We start from the raw sequence: 18,311 nt of genomic DNA, 5'->3' as shown, positions 1-18,311 counted from the left end.
CTTTAGGAAACACTAACTGGCTTTAAGTGGATGGGAAACCGAGCCAGACAGCTAATAGACCAGGGGAAGAATGTCTTATTTGCATTTGAAGAAGCTATCGGTAAGAAGCGATAATAGTGATTGTAGCATTAGTTAATATATAGAATGCAAATAAATGGGATTTGGATTTGGGTTCAGAAAATTAACAGTAGAACAGGAACACACCAGCGCTCAAAGAGCACTGAACTGTCCTACCCCAAAATTGGCATCTCAGACATGCTTTCAGCTGAAAAGAATATCTCTTTAAAAGCCAAGCCATTAATATAAGAAAGTGAATCCTTTCCCTGGATGACTGAAAACAGTGATGTTCTGCCCATGAATGCTCGTAGCTCAGGAATCATGTATTTGGGGGAGTTGTGGTATTTCCTCAACTGTGGTGTTGATCTCCAGGTCTGATATGGTTCACTCCTGTTCTAAAAATGCTGGGCAGACGTCTGTCCAGAGGAAGAGACAAGGCCTGGTTGTAGGGCTTTCATCAAAGTGACTGTCACCCAAAAGGACAGCCCGAGTCAAGTCAGAATGACTGGGAAACGCTCGTCAGTTTACGTAAGGAAAAAGGGGAGCTAGGTGTAGAAACTTGAAATTCAGATGTTTATGTGAGGGATATTTTAGCTACATATTTAGTAAAAGCTATTATACCTTATACTTATTATATAAGAAGATTCACCTGTTCCCTGCAGCACAGACGCTCACATATTATTTAACAAATTAATAATAGCTCAGCTTTTGCCCTTTCGTCACAAATGTCAGTCTTCTCTTTCTATAGCTTTTTATTAAAAAAATGTTTTCTTCAAATATTTATTGCATATCAGTTAAGCAATGGATGAACACTGACCTCAGTCTATAGCACTTTGCATCGATCTAGTTAGTAACCACACAAGAGAGCATAGGCTAGGTGTCAAGGTGAAGGATGTAACTCACAAGAACTATTGGAACTCAGAGAAGACAGAAGAAGCATTGACTAGAGCACCTGGAAACTATTTTGTGTGAGCTGAAGGAGTTGGGGCTGGACCTAGGGAATGAACAGTTAATCTAGGAGGGAGAATCTCCTTATAGGTTATTCAACCAGTACATCTTGAAGGCCTGCTATGCACTAGACATTGGCCTGGATTCTCGAATATAAAAATGATAAATGAGGGGCGCCTGGGTGGCTTAGTTGTTTAAGCGTCCGACTTCTGCTCAGGTCATGATCTCGTGGTTCGTGTTTGAGCCCCGCATCGGACTCTGTGCTGACAGCTCAGAGCCTGGAGCCTGCTTTGGATTCTGTGTCTCCTTCTCTCTCTGCCCCTCCCCCACTCATGCTGTGGTTGTCTCTCTCTCTGTCTCAAATATAAACATTAAATTTTTTTTTAATTTTTTTTAAAAAATGGTAAATGGGAAGCATTCACGTATTCATATTGTACAACCTCTTATGAGATGGGCAAGTTGCATATAGGTGTGTGCATGTACAGTGTTGTAAAGGAACTCACTCCTAAGCGTGTGTGTATGACGTGTGTTTCTCTGCAGGATATATGTGCTGCCCTTTTGTTCTGGACAAAGATGGGGTCAGTGCCGCTGTCATAAGCGCAGAGTTGGCTAGCTTTCTAGCAACCAAGAATTTGACTTTGTCTCAGCAGCTAAAGGCCATCTATGTTGAGTAAGTGTCTATTAATTCTGTTTAATTGAAGTAATAGTGTTAAATATTTTCTTATGGTTCTACGTGTGAGATACTAATATTCTTTCTAATGCTCTTTGGTTATGAATTCTATTTCTTTTTCTTTTTTTAATGTTTATTTATTTTTGAGAGAGAGAGAGAGATGGAGTATGAGCAGGGGAGGGGCAGAGAGAGAGGGAGATACAGAATCCAAAGCAGGCTCCAGGCTCTGAGCTGTCAGCACAGAGCTCCATGCGGGGCTTAAACTCACAAACCGTGAGATCATGACCTGAGCTGAAGTCGGACACTCAACCGATTGAGCCACCCACGCACCCCATGAATTCTATTTCTTATGAAACTAAATAAAGAATCATCTTTTCTTTTGATACTTAACCATGTAATGGTAATTATCATTCATAATCGCACGAATCCTTAACAAATGAAGGCATCAGTTGCAGAAATAGCTAATTGAAGAATGTGATTTTAAGTGTGTGATGTCAAAAAAGATTAAAGGTGTTCATGAAATCTCTATTAAGTTTTTAGAGCAATGACCCAGGTCTGCCTTTATAAAGTGCAAAAGCAGCCCGTGGCAACACGTTGCAGTAAGACTCTTACTTACAAATACAGGCTAAAGGCCAGGCAGCAGTTTGGCAATCCCCAGGGTCAATTGTTGTACCTCTTTTTTATGCTAAATTATTCCTTTGAAGGTACTCATGGCATTTGTTTCATTTGGTTTAAAATATACTGGTTGACAAATGTACACTGTGTGGAATTATGTGTTCCTCATTTTGCATATTTGTATTTCCTTAACTGAGATATAACTGACATTAGTTTCAGTATGCAATATAGTGTTTCAGTATTTGTATATATTACAAACTGATCATCACAGTACATCTAGTTAACAGTCGCACCACACATAATTACAAATATTTCTTCTTACGATGAGAACTTGTAAGATCTATGCTCTTAGCAACTTTCAAACATATAGTGTAATATTATTAAATATAATCACCATGCTGTATTTTACTTATTTTATTCTAATAAATTTTTTATTTAATTTCTAAAATGATTTGTGTTTGTTTCCATAGGTATGGCTACCATATTACCAAAGCTTCATATTTTATTTGCCATGATCAAGGCACCATTAAACAATTATTTGAAAACCTTAGAAACTACGATGGGAAGAATAATTATCCAAAAACTTGTGGCAGATTCGCAATTTCTGGTATTAGAGACCTGACAACCGGCTACGATGATAGCCAACCTGATAAAAAAGCTGTAAGTAATATCTTTTATCAGTTAAACACTTCTCTATTTACCTTCTATTATACTTGGCATAGTTTGACTTATTTAATCATGGAGTTAATTGAAGCTGATTTTAGGCATCCAGGCATTATTATAAATAAGCTATCAAAATACATAGAAAGAGTAGGGCAGCCCACCCTGGTGTCTCTGAATGAGTAGATCTGGGGCGGAGGCCAAGAATTTGCATTTCTAACGAATTCCCTGCTAATGCTGATTTTACTGGTACACACTTTGAGAACCGTGGTTTGCTTCCTGGTTAGTTTTACCCCATTCTCTGAATGTCTGGGAGCTGTTAGCTATAAAGCATGAGTTTGCATTCCTCACATCATGTGGATCCTCCACTGGAGTCAAAAGAAGGCTCAGATATGGCCGAAGAGTATTGCTAACTAATGGCAGGAGATAGGAGGAAGAGAGTAAGAATAGCCTTATGAGATATTAGACATCTTGTTAGTTACCTTTTTTAAAAATTTTCGTCTGCACACAATGTATTTTTTAAAAAGAAGTATTTTTGGAAGAGTCCTGATGACACATGACAGCTCCAGCCCCTGCCATCTCTTTGCTATGCTGAGACAACCATGTTCCCTCTCAGTTGTTTCTCCTGATATTTACCACCAGATTTTTTTTTCAATGTTTATTTATTTTTGAGAGACATAGGGAGACAGAGTGCGAGCAGGGAAGGGGCAGAGAGAGAGGGAGACAGAGAACCCCAAGCAGACTCCACATTGTCAGTGCCGAGCCCGACATGGGGCTCGAACCCACGAACCGTGAGATCATGACCTGAGCCAAAATCAGACACTTAACCCACTGAGCCACCCCGACGCCCTTACCACCAGAGTTCTAAATAATGTGCTCATATGGCAATGTTTTGACTTCTCAGCATTGTACTTTATTAATTTTCTATTATGGAGGTAAGGATTTAAATCTTACGTTTCTTACATTCACTATTCCACCTTCTCTCCTGTCTTCACAAACACATATGCCACAACATTTGATGAAATCAGATTCCGTGCTTCTATTATTATGACTAGTAACTATTGTTGCCTGCTTAGCTAAGTAGTGTACTTTGATTAGTTTCCCCTAAATTGTATAATTATTTTTCCTATAAGTAATAGTTGCTTTGTTCTTTTGTGCGCTTGGATTTTTATGTAACTATCACCAGTCTTTCTCACATCCTTCAGATACCTCTCAGTAGGGTTTTCCACATGGTCCAGTGCTGTTTTATCAGTTCCGTGTTGTTTCCAGCAGCTTCTGTGCTGATCCCTCCATCCGGGCAGGGCCAACTCCTCTATGTGTTGGGTACACACACGTCATCCTGGGAATGTCCTTCACCACTTACCGAGTCAGGTCCTTTGCTCCTGCACCCCATGACTTCTTCCTGTATTTGTTTTCCTAAATCATATCCTCTAGTAGATTCCTTAAACGAAGTGAATAGGAGGTAAATTTTGAGAGGCATTTAAATCTGGAAATATCTTATTCTACCCTCACATTTGATTGACTCGCAGTTTTGAAAGCAGCAGCAGTGCTCTGTCATTTTGTAGTTCCCAGTATTGCTGTGGAGGGTCTGATCTTTCAGGAAATAGTTGAGGCGTGCTGTGAGCCACATAAAGGGATGTCGATGACATACGGATTCAGTCCTTTCCATGCAGCTTGTTTTTTCTCTATGGGAAGATTTCAGGAATTTTCTGCTAAAACTCTGAGTTCTAAAATTTCAGTGATTTGCTTTAATGTGGGTCTTTTTTCAGTCATTTTTCTGGGTAGGTGGTGGGTCTCTGTTGGTCTTTGGAGTCATTTCTTTCAGTTCTGAGTAATTTTCTTAATTTTGTGTCAAAGAAGAGGGCTGCATGGTCATTTCCCAAGTATTCTTTTGCCCTGAGTTTGCGGCCTCCCTTTCTTGTTGAGTTCTTAGTTAGAGGCTGGCTCTCCAGGACTAATGTTCTCCTTTCCTTGTTTCTCTCTTTCTTACTGTCCATCTATATCCTCTTGCCCTACTTTTTGGGAGATTACATCAACATTAATTTTCAGTGCTTCTGTTCACAATTTTAGCTCTTATTGTCCAACTTATTAAAAATAACACCCTGAGGCTTCCAGCTGACTCAGTTAGTGGAGCATGCGACTCTTGATCTCAGGGTCGTGAGTTCTTGAACGTTGGGTATGGAACCAACTTAAATAAAAATATTTTAAAAATAAAAATAACATCCTATTCTTGTTTTATGTATATAATATTTTTCCTTTTTTTAAATAATGTCATGATTCAACAGTTCTATACATTACTTGGCTGTCATCACAGTAAATGTACTCGTGACCCCCTTTGTCTGTTTCATCCATCCCCCACCCACCTCCCTTCTGGCAACCACCAGTTTGTTCTCTACGTGAAGAGCATATATTTTCTGATGTTGTTGTCTCTCTTTTTCTTAGTTCATTGTTTTGTTCCTTAAATTCCCCATATGAGTGAAATTATATAATATTTGTCTTTGTCTGTCTTAATTCACTTAACATTATACCCTCTATGTTGTCCATCCATGTTGTTGCAAATGACAAGGTCTCATTCTTTTTTTTTTTTTTTTTTTCTCAAGTAATCTCTACACCCAACATCGGGTTCAAACTCACAACCCCGAGATCGAGAGTCACATGCTGTACTGACTGAGCCAGGCAGGTGCTCCAACATCTCATTCTTTTTAAAGGCTGAATAATATTCCTGTGTGTGTGTGTGTGTGTGTGTGTCCACACACATACACCCTTGGACTGCTTCCATATCTTGGCTATCGTACATAATGCTGCAGTAAACATTGGGGTGAATATATCTTTTCTTTTTTTTAAATTTTTATGCTGCAGTAAACATTGGGGTGCATATATCTTTTCTTTTTTTAAAATTTTTATGCTGCAATAAACATTGGGGTGCATATATCTTTTCTTTTTTTTAATTTTTATTTATTTTTGAGACAGACAGACAGACAGACAGAGCGTGAGTGGGGGGAGGAGTAGAGAAAGAGGGAGACACAGAATCTGAAGCAGACTCCAGGCTGTGAGCTATCAGCACAGAGCCCAATGCGGGCTCGAACTCACGGATGGCGAGATCATGACCTGAGCCGAAGTCGGACACTTAACCGACTGAACCACCCAGGCGCCCCTGCGTATATCTTTTCAAATTAGTGCTTTCATTTTCTTTGGGTAAATACCCGGTAGTGGAATCATTGGATCATATGGTAATTCTATTTTTAATTTTTTGAAGAATGTCCATATTATTTTTTATATTGGCTGCACCAATGAACTTTCCTACCACTAATGAACAAGTATTCCTTTTTCTCCACATCCTTGCTGACACTTGTTATTTCTTTTTTATTTTAGCCATTCTTAAAGGTGTAAGGTAATATCTCATTGTAGTTTTGATTTGCATTTTCCGGATGATCAGTGATATTGAGTATCTTTTCGTGTGTTTGTTGGCCATTTTTATGTCTTTGAAAAAATGTCTATTCAGGTACTCTGCCCATTTTTAATGCTTGTTTTTTGGTGTTCTGTAAGTTCTTAATTCATGTTCGATATAAACTGCTTATCAGATATATCATTTGCAAATATCTTCTCTCATTCAGTAGGTTGCCTCTTTGTTTTGTTGATGGTTTCCTTTGCTGTGCAAAAGCTTTTTATTTAGGTGTAGTCCCAATGGTTTTATTTTGCTTATGTATATAATATTTTATCTCTCTTAAGTATAGGCATTATAACTTTTTAAAATGTAGACTTTTTTTCCTGTATTGTCTTTATATCTCCCAAGTTATTTTTTTATTATTATTTGGGTTTTTTGGATTTTGTCTTTAAGCTGTCTTTTCCCAAAGTCTGGTAATCCCTCATTATTTGGGGGCACTCAAAAACCGATCAGAAGTTCTACGTACATGAGCAAACCTTGTCAACTGACAAACTTTGCTCTCAGGAGATTGGGTGCCAAGTTAACTTTTACACGGCGGGCTCCCTATCTGGGGAAGCCTAATTCTCACCCTGATCTCTTGCCTAAAGGCTGTAAGGTGGGTGACAGCGGTGGAGAGTTGCCTGGGAGTCTGGAGGGAGGACGGCCGGTATTCAGGTTGTTGACTCTGAGTTGCTCTCTGTTTTCACCATATCCTGCCCTTCTACACCAGTGCCTGGTGTACCCAACTCCTGAGCCTTTCTTGTTCAATTATACCAGAGAATTAAGCCATCTCCTATTAAGGTGGTTGCCTGACTGTGTGGGCAGAGGGTGAGAATCTGGGAGGGTCTGATAGGTCTTTTCACATCCTTTCTTTGTTTCCCACCTGCCTTTCACAGTGCCTGGTGCCTCCAGGTAGTGAGCTTTGCCAGGGTTCTGCAAAGCTCATTGACCAGGGTCTTGTTTGTTCCTTGCAGGTGCTCAGCTGTCATTGTCCTGTGTTCCATCAGGTCAATTCTGCCCCTTCATCTGTTTTGTAACTCCCAGGATTCGTTGGCAACCTAATTAACTACTGTTTTCCTTTTCCTCTTTGCCCTTGTGTTTTATATATTCACACACACACTTCCATCATTTTAGCTGAGTATGGGGAGCGATCAGCTATGAATACATCTGCCAGAAATGTTATATTTAAAAAGATCTCTTTATATAACTTTTTTTTTTTTTTTTTACAAAGTAAAATAAGGTCTAGTTTATTGTGGGTTTTTTTGGTCACATATTATCAATCTATTTAAATCAATTTCTCATGAAATGATATGTTTCCATGTTAGTAAAACTTTAGTAGCTTTGGGGTGCCTGGCTGGCTCAGTTGGAAAAGCATGAACTCTTGATCTTAGGTTGTAGATACGAGCCCCACATTGGGTGTAGAGATTACTTAAAATCTTTAGGGGCACCTGGGTGGCTCAGTCAGTTAAGCATCCAACTCTTGATTTCGGCTCAGGTTATGATCCCACAGTTCGTAAAATCAAGCCCCACATCTGGCTCCATACTGTCAGTGCAGAGCCTGCTTGAGATTCTCCGTCTCCTTCTCTCTCTGCTCCTCCCCTGCTCACTCTCTGTCTCTCTCTCTCAAAATAAGTAAATAAACATTTAAAAATAAAATAAAATTCATGGGGCGCCTGGGTGGCGCAGTCGGTTGGGCGTCCGACTTCAGCCAGGTCACGATCTCGCGGTCCGTGAGTTCGAGCCCCGCGTCAGGCTCTGGGCTGATGGCTCAGAGCCTGGAGCCTGTTTCCGATTCTGTGTCTCCCTCTCTCTCTGCCCCTCCCCCGTTCATGCTCTGACTCTCTCTGTCCCAAAAATAAATAAACGTTGAAAAAAAAAAAAATTTTAAAAATAAAATAAAATTCTTTAAAAAAAACCCAAAAACTTCAGTAGCTTTAATTAACAAGACTAGGGAGGTAAAATGCAAGTATACAAGTTACTTAATTCCACAAATCATTTTATGATTATTATTATTTAGTATTTAATTCAGAAGAAGAATTTTTTTTTTTATTTCCTCGAAAGTATCCTTTTCTCTTAAACCAGTATATTTGCTTGGCATTTATTTTCTTGCCTATACAGGGGGAAACTATTATTTGAGCCAGAACAGTTCATGTTATAATTTAAATGTATAAATTGTAAATTTATTCCTAGGTTCTCCCTACTAGCAAAAGCAGCCAAATGATCACCTTTACCTTTGCTAATGGGGGCGTGGCCACCATGCGGACCAGTGGGACTGAACCCAAGATCAAGTACTATTCGGAACTGTGTGCCCCTCCTGGAAACAGGTATGATATCCACGGCAGCACGTGTGATTGCTGTTCCCTAAAGTTCCTAATTGGTTCTGCACAAGTGCTAAGTAAAACCTTTTGCTTTGCCAGTGTTATGTACTTTAATTAGGAATGTTGTTTCAAAGCCTGCAGCAATACTGTGATATTAACAGCTGTTTGGAGCATCCACGGACACAGGAGCTCATTTTTACTTACTTATTGCTGTCCTACCTTTCTTTGTATGGGAAAATTTCATTCCAGATTTCAGTAATAGTAATACAGTTTCCTTTTTCTAATACTTTAGTTTGAGACTAGCACCAATGAGTTTTTCTCTTTTTCTCCTTGTCTCTGATAGAATAATTAAAAAAGCATTTTTTTAATATATATGTCTTTTTGAGAGACAGAGTGTGAGCGGGGGAGTGGCAGAGAGAGGGGGAGACACGGAACCCGAAGCAGGCTCCAGGCTCTGAGCTGTCAGCACAGAGCCCGACACGGAATTCGAATTCATGAACCGAGAGATCATGACCTGAGCCGAAGTCGGCCGCTTAACCGACTGAGCCACCCAGGCGCCCCAATAATTTACATTCCATTGTACATGCCTTGAACAAATATCTTTGAGTATCTATTGTGCATAAGTCTGTGCTGGGTTCTGGGGAGGATAAAGAGCCATAGCAGAAAGAGTCTTGCCTCCAAAAAGCTGACGGTCTGGTAGCTTCAGGGTCATGTTTTTGTGACCTTGGTAAAGGGTTTGAGTTTACTTTGCAATACCATAACATCTTAAACTTTAACAACCATGGTGCATGTAGTTAGCTTGTGTAAATGTGATCCTGCACACTCATTTAACCCCCAGGTAACTAGCACTTCTCCATTCGGAGTAAAGAATCAGAAAAAATTGTTTAAAGACTAATTAAGTCAGTACTGTGCAATGGAAATAAAATGTGAGTCACATAATGCAATTTGAAATTTTCTACTAGACACATTTTTAAGTAGTGAAAAGAGGGGCGCCTGAGTGGCTCAGTGAATTGAGCGTCTGACTTCAGCTCAGAGCATGATCTCACAAACCATGAGTTCAAGCCCTGCATCGGGCTCTGTGCTGACAGCTCAGAGCCTAGAGCCTGCTTCAGATTCTGTGTCTTCCTCTCTCCCTGCCCCTCCCCCATTTGCACTCTGTCTCTCTCGCTGTCAAAAATAAACATTTTTTTAAAAAGTTAAATAGTAAAAATAAACAGGTAAAATTAATTTAGTAATTTATTCTACTTTACTTAACATGAAAATATTGTTATTATACCATATATAATTTATATAAAATTAATGAGATATTTTACTTTTTATCACATTTTCAAGATCCATTTACTATTTTACATTCACCACGTATCTCAATTAAAATGCTTGAGTTTTTAGAGGCGCCTGGGTGGCGCAGTCGGTTAAGTGTCCGACTTCAACCAGGTCACGATCTCACGGTCTGTGAGTTCGAGCCCCGCGTCGGGCTCTGGGCTGATGGCTCGGAGCCTGGAGCCTGTTTCCGATTCTGTGTCTCCCTCTCTCTCTGCCCCTCCCCCGTTCATGCTCTGTCTCTCTCTGTCCCAAAAATAAATAAAAAACGTTGAAAAAAAAATTTTTTAAATGTTTGATTTTTTTAAGGAACACTTGTTCCATACAATTGACACTTGAACAACACAGGCTTGAACTATGAAGGTCCACTTATATGTGGAATTTAAAAAAATTTTTTTTTCAATGTTTATTTTTTGAGAGACACAGAGAGACAGAGTGTGAGTAGGGAAGGGCAGAGAGAGGGAGACACAGAATTCAAAGCAGGCTCCAGGCTCTGAGCTGTCAGCACAGAGCCTGACGCAGGGCTTGAACCCACGCACCGTGAGATCGTGACCTGAGCCGAAGTCAGACGCCCAACCAACTGAGCCACCCAGGTGCCCCAATATATGGATTTTTTAAATAAATACAGTATAATATTATAAATGTATTTTCTCTTATTATTAATAACTTTTTTAGTGTATTGTAAGAATACATGTAACAAACAAAATATGTGTTAATTGACTGTCTATGTTATGGTATGGTTTCCAGTCAAAAGGAGGCTATTAATAGTGAACTTTTTGGGGTGTAAAAAGTTATCCATGGATTTTTGACTGCATGGGGGGGGTCACTAATGCCCTAAATCCCAGACTGTTGAAGGGTCAAATGTATTAAGAGTTCATAAAATTTACCGTTGAAAAAATAGATTTGGATACCTAAGTTGTTCCAAACATACTTCAGTTTTCCAATAATTGAATTAAATGGCAGCTTATTATTTTTTTTAATGTTTTATTTTATTTTTTGAGAGACAGAGAGAGACAGAGCATGAGCGGGGGAAGGGCAGAGAGAGAGGGAGACACAGAATCCAAAGCAGGCTCCAGGCCCTGAGCTGTCAGCACAGAGCCCGATGCGGGGCTCAAACCCATGAACACAAGATCATGACCTAAGCCAAAGTCAGATGCTCAACTGATTGAGCCACCCAGATGCCCCTAAATTTCAGCTTTTAAATTTGAAAGTCAGTTAATTAAACTTAAATTCAGTTTTCAGTCCCACTAGTCACATTTCCAGGGCTCAGTACTGTAGTCAGGAGCATGGATCTGATGTTTCCCAACCAAAGCCTTGCTCATTGCAGGGTTTTTCTGATCTTGTGAATCCAATTTGCACTATGTGGAAATAAAAGCAGAGGAAATTTTCTGAGCATCTTCAGTTGGCCAGCCAGTAGCAGATTAAATGTAGCAAATTAGAGAGGTGGGGGCAGAATTATTAGTGTTAGACTTTCCTCGGACAGGAAGAAATGACTGCTGATAGCAAGGAAAGAAACATTAAAACAAAACAAAAACATAAAACATGGACACGGTAACTCAGAATGTTTACTGCTTTATCGTAAGGGAAATAGCATTCCACTTCCAAATGGGCCCTGAATCTTCTTCTGAATAAGAGACCCAGGTCAACAGTTAAAGTCATGATAATGGCTCTTAAATATCATGATAGTCCAATATATTTAAAAAGTCATGGGCTGTGTCCTATATTTTGCTACAAATTCCCATTCAAAACCTTTTTGTGCTGAAAGGGCAAAAACTCAGCTAGTAAGCAGCTTGAACAAACACATAAAGCTTCCCATTTTCTAAGCATTCTGTATTACCAACTTTTGATTGTAATATTGTGCAAGTATCACTGCTTCTATGTGTGTTAAATAGTAAGCTGTTTGCTACTCTATTGGGTATGAGTTTTTCCAGACATTTCTTTGTAATTCTCATTCTCACGTAATGTTTTCATATTTCTATGCCTTTCTTCTGAAAAAAAAAAAAGGGACATTAGTCCAACTTAAAGATCCATTTTCTCTATATATTAGTTCCTTCCTTGTCATTTCACTGTGAAGATATAATAATTTGGAAAACTTTATAATAACAATACTATTTAATGTTTAAGGATCTGGTATTTTACATTTTTCACGTGGCTTATTGGGTGGACTTAAATTCAAATATTAGTTTACAAATTCCTGAAGACACTTAGAAAAATTGTCCTTTTATTATATTCATCAAGATGCTGTTCTAATTTACTGATTGGGACATTGGGCACTAGGTCAGTCCACGGATATGCTATCAGGGCTCAAGCAAGTTACCAGCATACCTAACGTACAAGAGCAATAAAGCCATGGCTAAGGTTTCCTTACTGTCTGATCAGCTTAATATTATCGCTGTATTTTATATCATCAACTTCATTTATTCATAGAATTCCATAACCTACTCATCCTTTAGAATGGAATATCCTTTTCAAGTTTAAGTCCTGCTTAAAATATTTTTTGATCAAAATATTTTTTGATCGGTAGATGTCTTTTGTCCAACTTTTTATTTTGGAAATTTTCAACAAATGCCCACATACGTTTTGCCTAGACCAAGGGTTGGCAAACTTTCGGTAAAGAGCCAGATAGTAAATATTGTAGATTTTACAAGCCATATAGTCGCAACTACTCAGTTCTGCTGTTGCTCAAAAGCAGAAAGAAGGAATACACACAAAGGAATAGGTGTGACTGTGTTCTAATAAATCTTTATTTATAAAAACAGGCTGTCAACAGACTGCCAGCCATAGTTAGCCTACTCTAACCTAAACAGTCGCTAACATTTTGCAATATTTGCTCTCTCTCACATATATTATTGTATATGCAGGTTTTGTACCTGTATTGTATATGCAGGGGTTTTTCCTGAGCCATTTGAAAATAAGCTGCAGACCTTAGTACAACTGAACAAGGATGCTCTAAGGATGTTCTAAGGAATTCTTGGAATTCCTTGGATACTGGAATCCTTGGATACTGGAATCCTTGGATACTTGGAATCCTTGGATACTGGATTGCAATATCACAATTTAGGTAACAATTATATCAGGCAAGCTTCTAACAGAGAAACAAAACCAGTAGGAGATATACACTGTACTTATATATTTGTGTTTGTGTATTCACTGGGGAGTTTAATTTTAGGTATATTGTTTAAAAAAAAAAACAAACAGTAGTTGTTTAGTTGTGTGCCTTCCTGAGAAATGTTGTTTTCTTCAAAACACATTTGTGGAGAAGGAAATAACAACCAATGTGATTCATGTGTATTTATGAAGCATAATTACCTTGTATGTTACCAGTAGGGGTAAAAATAATTTTAATGACAGCTACATTTATTGAGGTTTTTGGGCCAGGTTCTGTGCTAATTGCTTTATATAATTTATCTCAATCTACACAACAACTCTCTTGAGAAGATAAAGTCTTTATCCCAATTTTACAAATGAGAAATCTGGGCCTCTGAGAGGCTAAGAAGGCCATACAGCTAGTAGTAGAGCCAGAATTCATGTCTGCAATAAAATGGATTGTTTTAGTTGTACCGAGTAGCTCTCACAGTGTAAAAATGAACTTAGCTAATTACAAGGATTGCCATTTCCGTTTAGATAAAGTTGCATATATTAAAGACAGTCGATTATGAAGTCATGTAAGTTAGAATTGAAGGATTTGGTTTTTTAATTCGGCTTTTTGGTTTAAAGTCCTTCCAGTAAACACACCGTGCTAGGAGCCTGACCCTAACATGGGCTGCTGGAAACCTGTCTAATCACAAATTCATTTTATCATGATCTGCCTTCCAATTGTTTGCATGTAAATGAGTGTTGTCCACATGCTTGAAAGTTTGGTTTCCTTAGAGGGAACCAGTTCCCTGGATTTTTGCTTATGCTTCGTTGTGACCCTGGAGGTAGAATAAGGAGAAAAGCTGGGGGAACTGAGTGCCTGGTGTCTGATTAGCAGGCCCACTGCGAGCCTCCCATTCTCTGCTGCTTAGCTTCCAATATTCTGAAGACAAACTGCATCGGGAACGTTCCTATCCTGGGAGACGGAGGACTTAACAGAGGGGTCATTGGTAAAAGTTTAACAGGATTGAATGACAATTGAAGTTATAAAGTTTTCTTTGCACTGTTAGGTACAAAGTTTGCAGATCCTACAGGGATGCTAAGGCAAAAACTGTGCTTCTTAAAAATTCTTGTAAGAAATGCAAAGGGGCGATTTTATTTCTAGTAGAGACCTTGGGAAAGCCTTTGGGGGAAATAATGGATATTGTCTCATGGGTTTTTTTTTTTTTTTTTTTTTTCCAAGTCAACAGATACATTCCCATGCTTAAGTCACTGGAGTTCTGTTTTGTCTGATTTAGCCTTCCTCTTAAGGTTAAATTTCAGTGTTCCTTGGCCAATGCAGGGAGAACTTAAAATATGCTTTGGAATAATCCACTGACCTGGAATTTCCCCTCTTATCTTCCAGTGACCCTGAGCAGCTGAAGAAGGAACTCAATGAACTAGTCAGTGCTATTGAGGAACATTTTTTCCAGCCACAAAAGTACAACCTGCAACCAAAGGCAGAGTGAAATATATCAGCCATGGGCGTAATTACAATCAAGCTACCGGTGATTAATTAAGCAATATTTTTGAGGACCAAATGATTTAAATGGTCGCTCTAAGTATTTATATTTTTTTAATAGGCCTACATTCCTCATTGTTCTATTTTTTTACCTTTAAGACGAATAAAGAAAAGATGGCCAAACCCAAGAAACCAATTAAATTTAATTCCTATTAAAAGGTTAAGCCTGGGCATTTCCTGAATTAAAGAAATGAAGATTTTAAAAATAGCAAACTTTCAAAACTGTACTGTAATTCATATGCTTTAATTAGAATAAATAACAAATGTGTCTTCTCTATCATTCTTTTTATGAATAATTAAAATCACCAGAAAGCCTATACAATTACTAAATTCTGGGCTGTCATATCATAGGATAACCACTTTTTAGGTATATGTATATTTACATTTGTATCAATTGCTTATAAAGCAAAATATATAAACAAATTGAATGTCCTGTTCATGTTTAGGGAAAAACAGGAACCTATAAAGTGGAGCAAAAGATACTTGAAAAAGAGAAAATTTTTCATCTAAAACTTTTTAGTTGTAATAATCCATCATTGTACAGTGTTTACATGCTAGGAAAAAACAGCCTTATCATCTTTGTTCAGTATACTAACATTCATTTTATCTCTTTAAATCTTGAATTTAAAAATTGGTTATTTGAAACTGCAAAGTTCTTTATTGTACAGTTGTTTGCTTTGGTACAAGTTAATGTAATTTTTGGGACTGAGGCACAAAGACTATAAGCTTTAACTATTTGCCTGACTTTGTTTTTTTTGCTTTGATCATATGTAATTAAAATCTAAAACTATTAGATTTCCTTTTCAGGTTTATATTTAACCTGTGCCTTCTATTCTTCTCATAACCAATGGCCTTAAAACCATCCAAAATTACTCCCATTGAGCCCCCATGAGTCAGGACCAAGCCGTTCTTTATATACTTTGTATATTTCATGTGGTTTTCTGTTTTTAAAACAAATGATTCCCCATTATTATTATGACTAACCCAAATGCTTACTAAGTTTCAGAACGATGAAAAATTACAATCCTATTGGCATTTTTTCTAAAGTAAAGGGGAAAATGTTTTTACGTCTTAGTGATACATAGTTTGTGCCCTATCAGAACTTTTAAATCTGTAATATTCGATATATTCTGTCAGCTGCTTCATTGTAGCTGTTATGTATTTTTGTTTTATAGTGTTTTGTAGTCTCACACTGCACCCTAGAAATAAAGTCTGTATCCTCTCTACAGTTTTTGGAGCTTATAAACTATACCCCATCATGGAGTTGGTTTCTGGAAATACAAAGATGATGGAGACCCACCCTACTGTGATGATGCTCACAGTTTGACTGGGGGGCTAGTGAGTAACCGTCAGGCTTACACATTCTCTAATGGAGTCATTTGCAAAGCACTCGGGGTTGAGAAGTGCCAGAGGGGGATCCCTTCTGCCCAGAGAAAGCCTGGAAGAGAGCTGAATGACTGCTTTGCTTCTGGGGGTTGGGGAGCTAGGAGCTGGGGATGAAGGAGAAGGGCCGCCAGGCACAGAGCACAGCACCAGCAAAAGTATGGAAGTGCTGGCATGTGTGTGTGTGGGGGGGGTTGTTTCAGGTGGTGAAAACACACCCGGGATGTACACTTTAGGATAGACCCTCACTTCTCTGCCACTCACATGAGCTGCTGATTAAACTGGACTTGGGGGGGGGTCCCCCAACTCTATTTCTCACGTGTATTTCTAAGAAATAACACACCATGGGGGTGCCTGGGTGACTCAGTTGGTTAAGCGTCTGACTTCGGCTCAGGTCACGATCTCACAATTCTTGGGTTCCAACCCCGCCTCGGGCTCTGTGCCGACAGCTCAAAGTCTGGAGCCTGCTTTGGGTTCTGTATCTCCCTCTCTCTCTGCCCCTCCCCCACTCACGCTCACTCTCTGTCTCTTTCAAAAATAAATGAACATTAAAAAATTTTTTTAAAGAAAAGAAATAGCACACCATGTATGCACACTATTTTATGAGTTTTTTATGTTATTACCAGATGCCAGGTAGCCTAATGTGTGATGCATAAAGCTTGCAACATAAGATCCCTCTGGGTTCTAATGATGGTCTGCTGTGAACCATCTTTGTGACCTTGGTCCATTTAACCTCTCAAAGTCTCAACTTTGTTCTTTTTTTTTAAATTTTTTTTAACATTTATTTATATTTGAGACAGAGAGAGACAGAGCATGAACGGGGGAGGGTCAGAGAGAGGGAGACACAGAATCTGAAACAGGCTCCAGGCTCTGAGCTGTCAGCACAGAGCCTGATGCGGGGCTTGAACTCATGGACTGCGAGATCACGACCTGAGCCGAAGTCGGCCGCTTAACCGACCGAGCCACCCGGGCGCCCCTCAACTTTGTTATTCTTTTAAAAGACTTTTTTTTTTTAGGGAAATCCTATGTTCACAGAAAAACTGAGAAGAAGGTGTAGAAATAGCCCATCTCCCCCCTGCTCCCCCGCATAAGTAGCCTCCCCCATTATCAACATCCCCACCAGAGTGGTGCATTTGTTGTAATTGATGGAATACACTGGTATGTTATCACCAAACTGTGGAGACAAAAGATCATTGGTTGCCAGGGGTTGGGAGGGGAGCAGTGAAGAAGTGGAGCCCAGGGGATTTTAAGGAAAGTGAAAATACATCTTAATGGTGGATGTGTGTTCTAATTTGTCCAAATCGATACAGTGTACAACACCAAGAGTGAACTCTAATGTAGACCATGGGCTTTGATAATTTTCAGTTTTTATTTTCTTATTATTTTTTAATGTTTATTTATTTACCTTGAGAGAGAGAGCAGGGGAAAGGCAGAGAGAGAGAGAGAGAGAGAAAGAGAGAGAGAGAGAATCCCAAGCAGGCTCTGGGCTGAGAGCACAGAGCCCAACGCAGGGCTCGATCTCACGAACCATGAGTCGGACATTAGAGTCGGAAATCAAGAGTCGGACATTAAGTGAGCCATCAAGGCCCCCCAGGTCAGTTTTTAAATTAAAAGATTTTAGGGGCGCCTGGGTGGCTCAGTCGGTTAAGCGTCCGACTTCAGCTCAAGTCATGATCTCAGGGTTTGTGGGTTCAAGCCCCGTGTCGGGCTCTGTGCTGACAGCTCAGAGCCTGGAGCCTGCTTCAGATTCTGTCTCCCTCGCTCTCTGCCCTTCCCCCACTCACGCTCTCTCTCAAAAATAAATAAACATTAAAAAATTTTTTTAATTAGAAGATTTTATTAAACGATGTCTGAGGTCATTTGATTCGGCAAGTCTTCAGATGATGTGGAAAATACATAAAGGACACTATCAGCAACAATAAATCATGGACAATTCTCTTTGGCAGGATGCTTAACTCGTCCTCTTACAAGACCCAGCATGGGAGACGGGGGGACACACTTGGTAGCAAAGAGGGGCAGGCAGCCTCGTGTTCACATCCTGCCTTGCCTCGCAGCCCGAAGGGTGTGTGCTGAAACTGGGGACAACAAGGCACCACGTGGCCTGCAGAGCGAGGAAAGTTCTGCAGGGGACTAAGGGGAAGGTCGGGACTGACCACTGTCACACCTACACCTGCTTGGGGAAGGCGGTCTGATTGGAGTGGAGTGGTGGCATCGTTTTCTCTTGGTGCCTAGAAAGGACAGATCCCAAGTTTAGTCCGAGAGACTGAGTTGCAGGAGGAA

At 39.4% G+C, this 18,311-nt stretch overlaps 1 protein-coding gene across 1 annotated transcript in view; it reads left to right on the top strand.

The window, feature by feature from the left end:
* Positions 1–15,876, top strand: part of PGM2 (phosphoglucomutase 2) — a 38,740-nt gene extending 22,864 nt beyond the window's left edge. Inside the window, exons 10-14 of the mRNA XM_086705249.1 lie at positions 7–100; positions 1,546–1,675; positions 2,761–2,950; positions 8,565–8,698; positions 14,493–15,876. Coding sequence (XP_086561375.1) covers positions 7–100; positions 1,546–1,675; positions 2,761–2,950; positions 8,565–8,698; positions 14,493–14,595 — 651 coding nt within the window. The 3' untranslated portion in view covers positions 14,596–15,876. The remainder of the gene's footprint in view (positions 1–6; positions 101–1,545; positions 1,676–2,760; positions 2,951–8,564; positions 8,699–14,492) is intronic.
* The last annotated feature ends 2,435 nt before the right edge of the window (positions 15,877–18,311 follow it).

This window comes from Puma concolor, chromosome B1 (assembly GCF_028749965.1).
Source record: "Puma concolor isolate L17-30 chromosome B1, mPumCon1.1.hap2, whole genome shotgun sequence".
NCBI classification, from domain to species: domain Eukaryota; kingdom Metazoa; phylum Chordata; class Mammalia; order Carnivora; family Felidae; genus Puma; species Puma concolor.
This window is presented reverse-complemented; position numbering and strand designations above follow the sequence as displayed.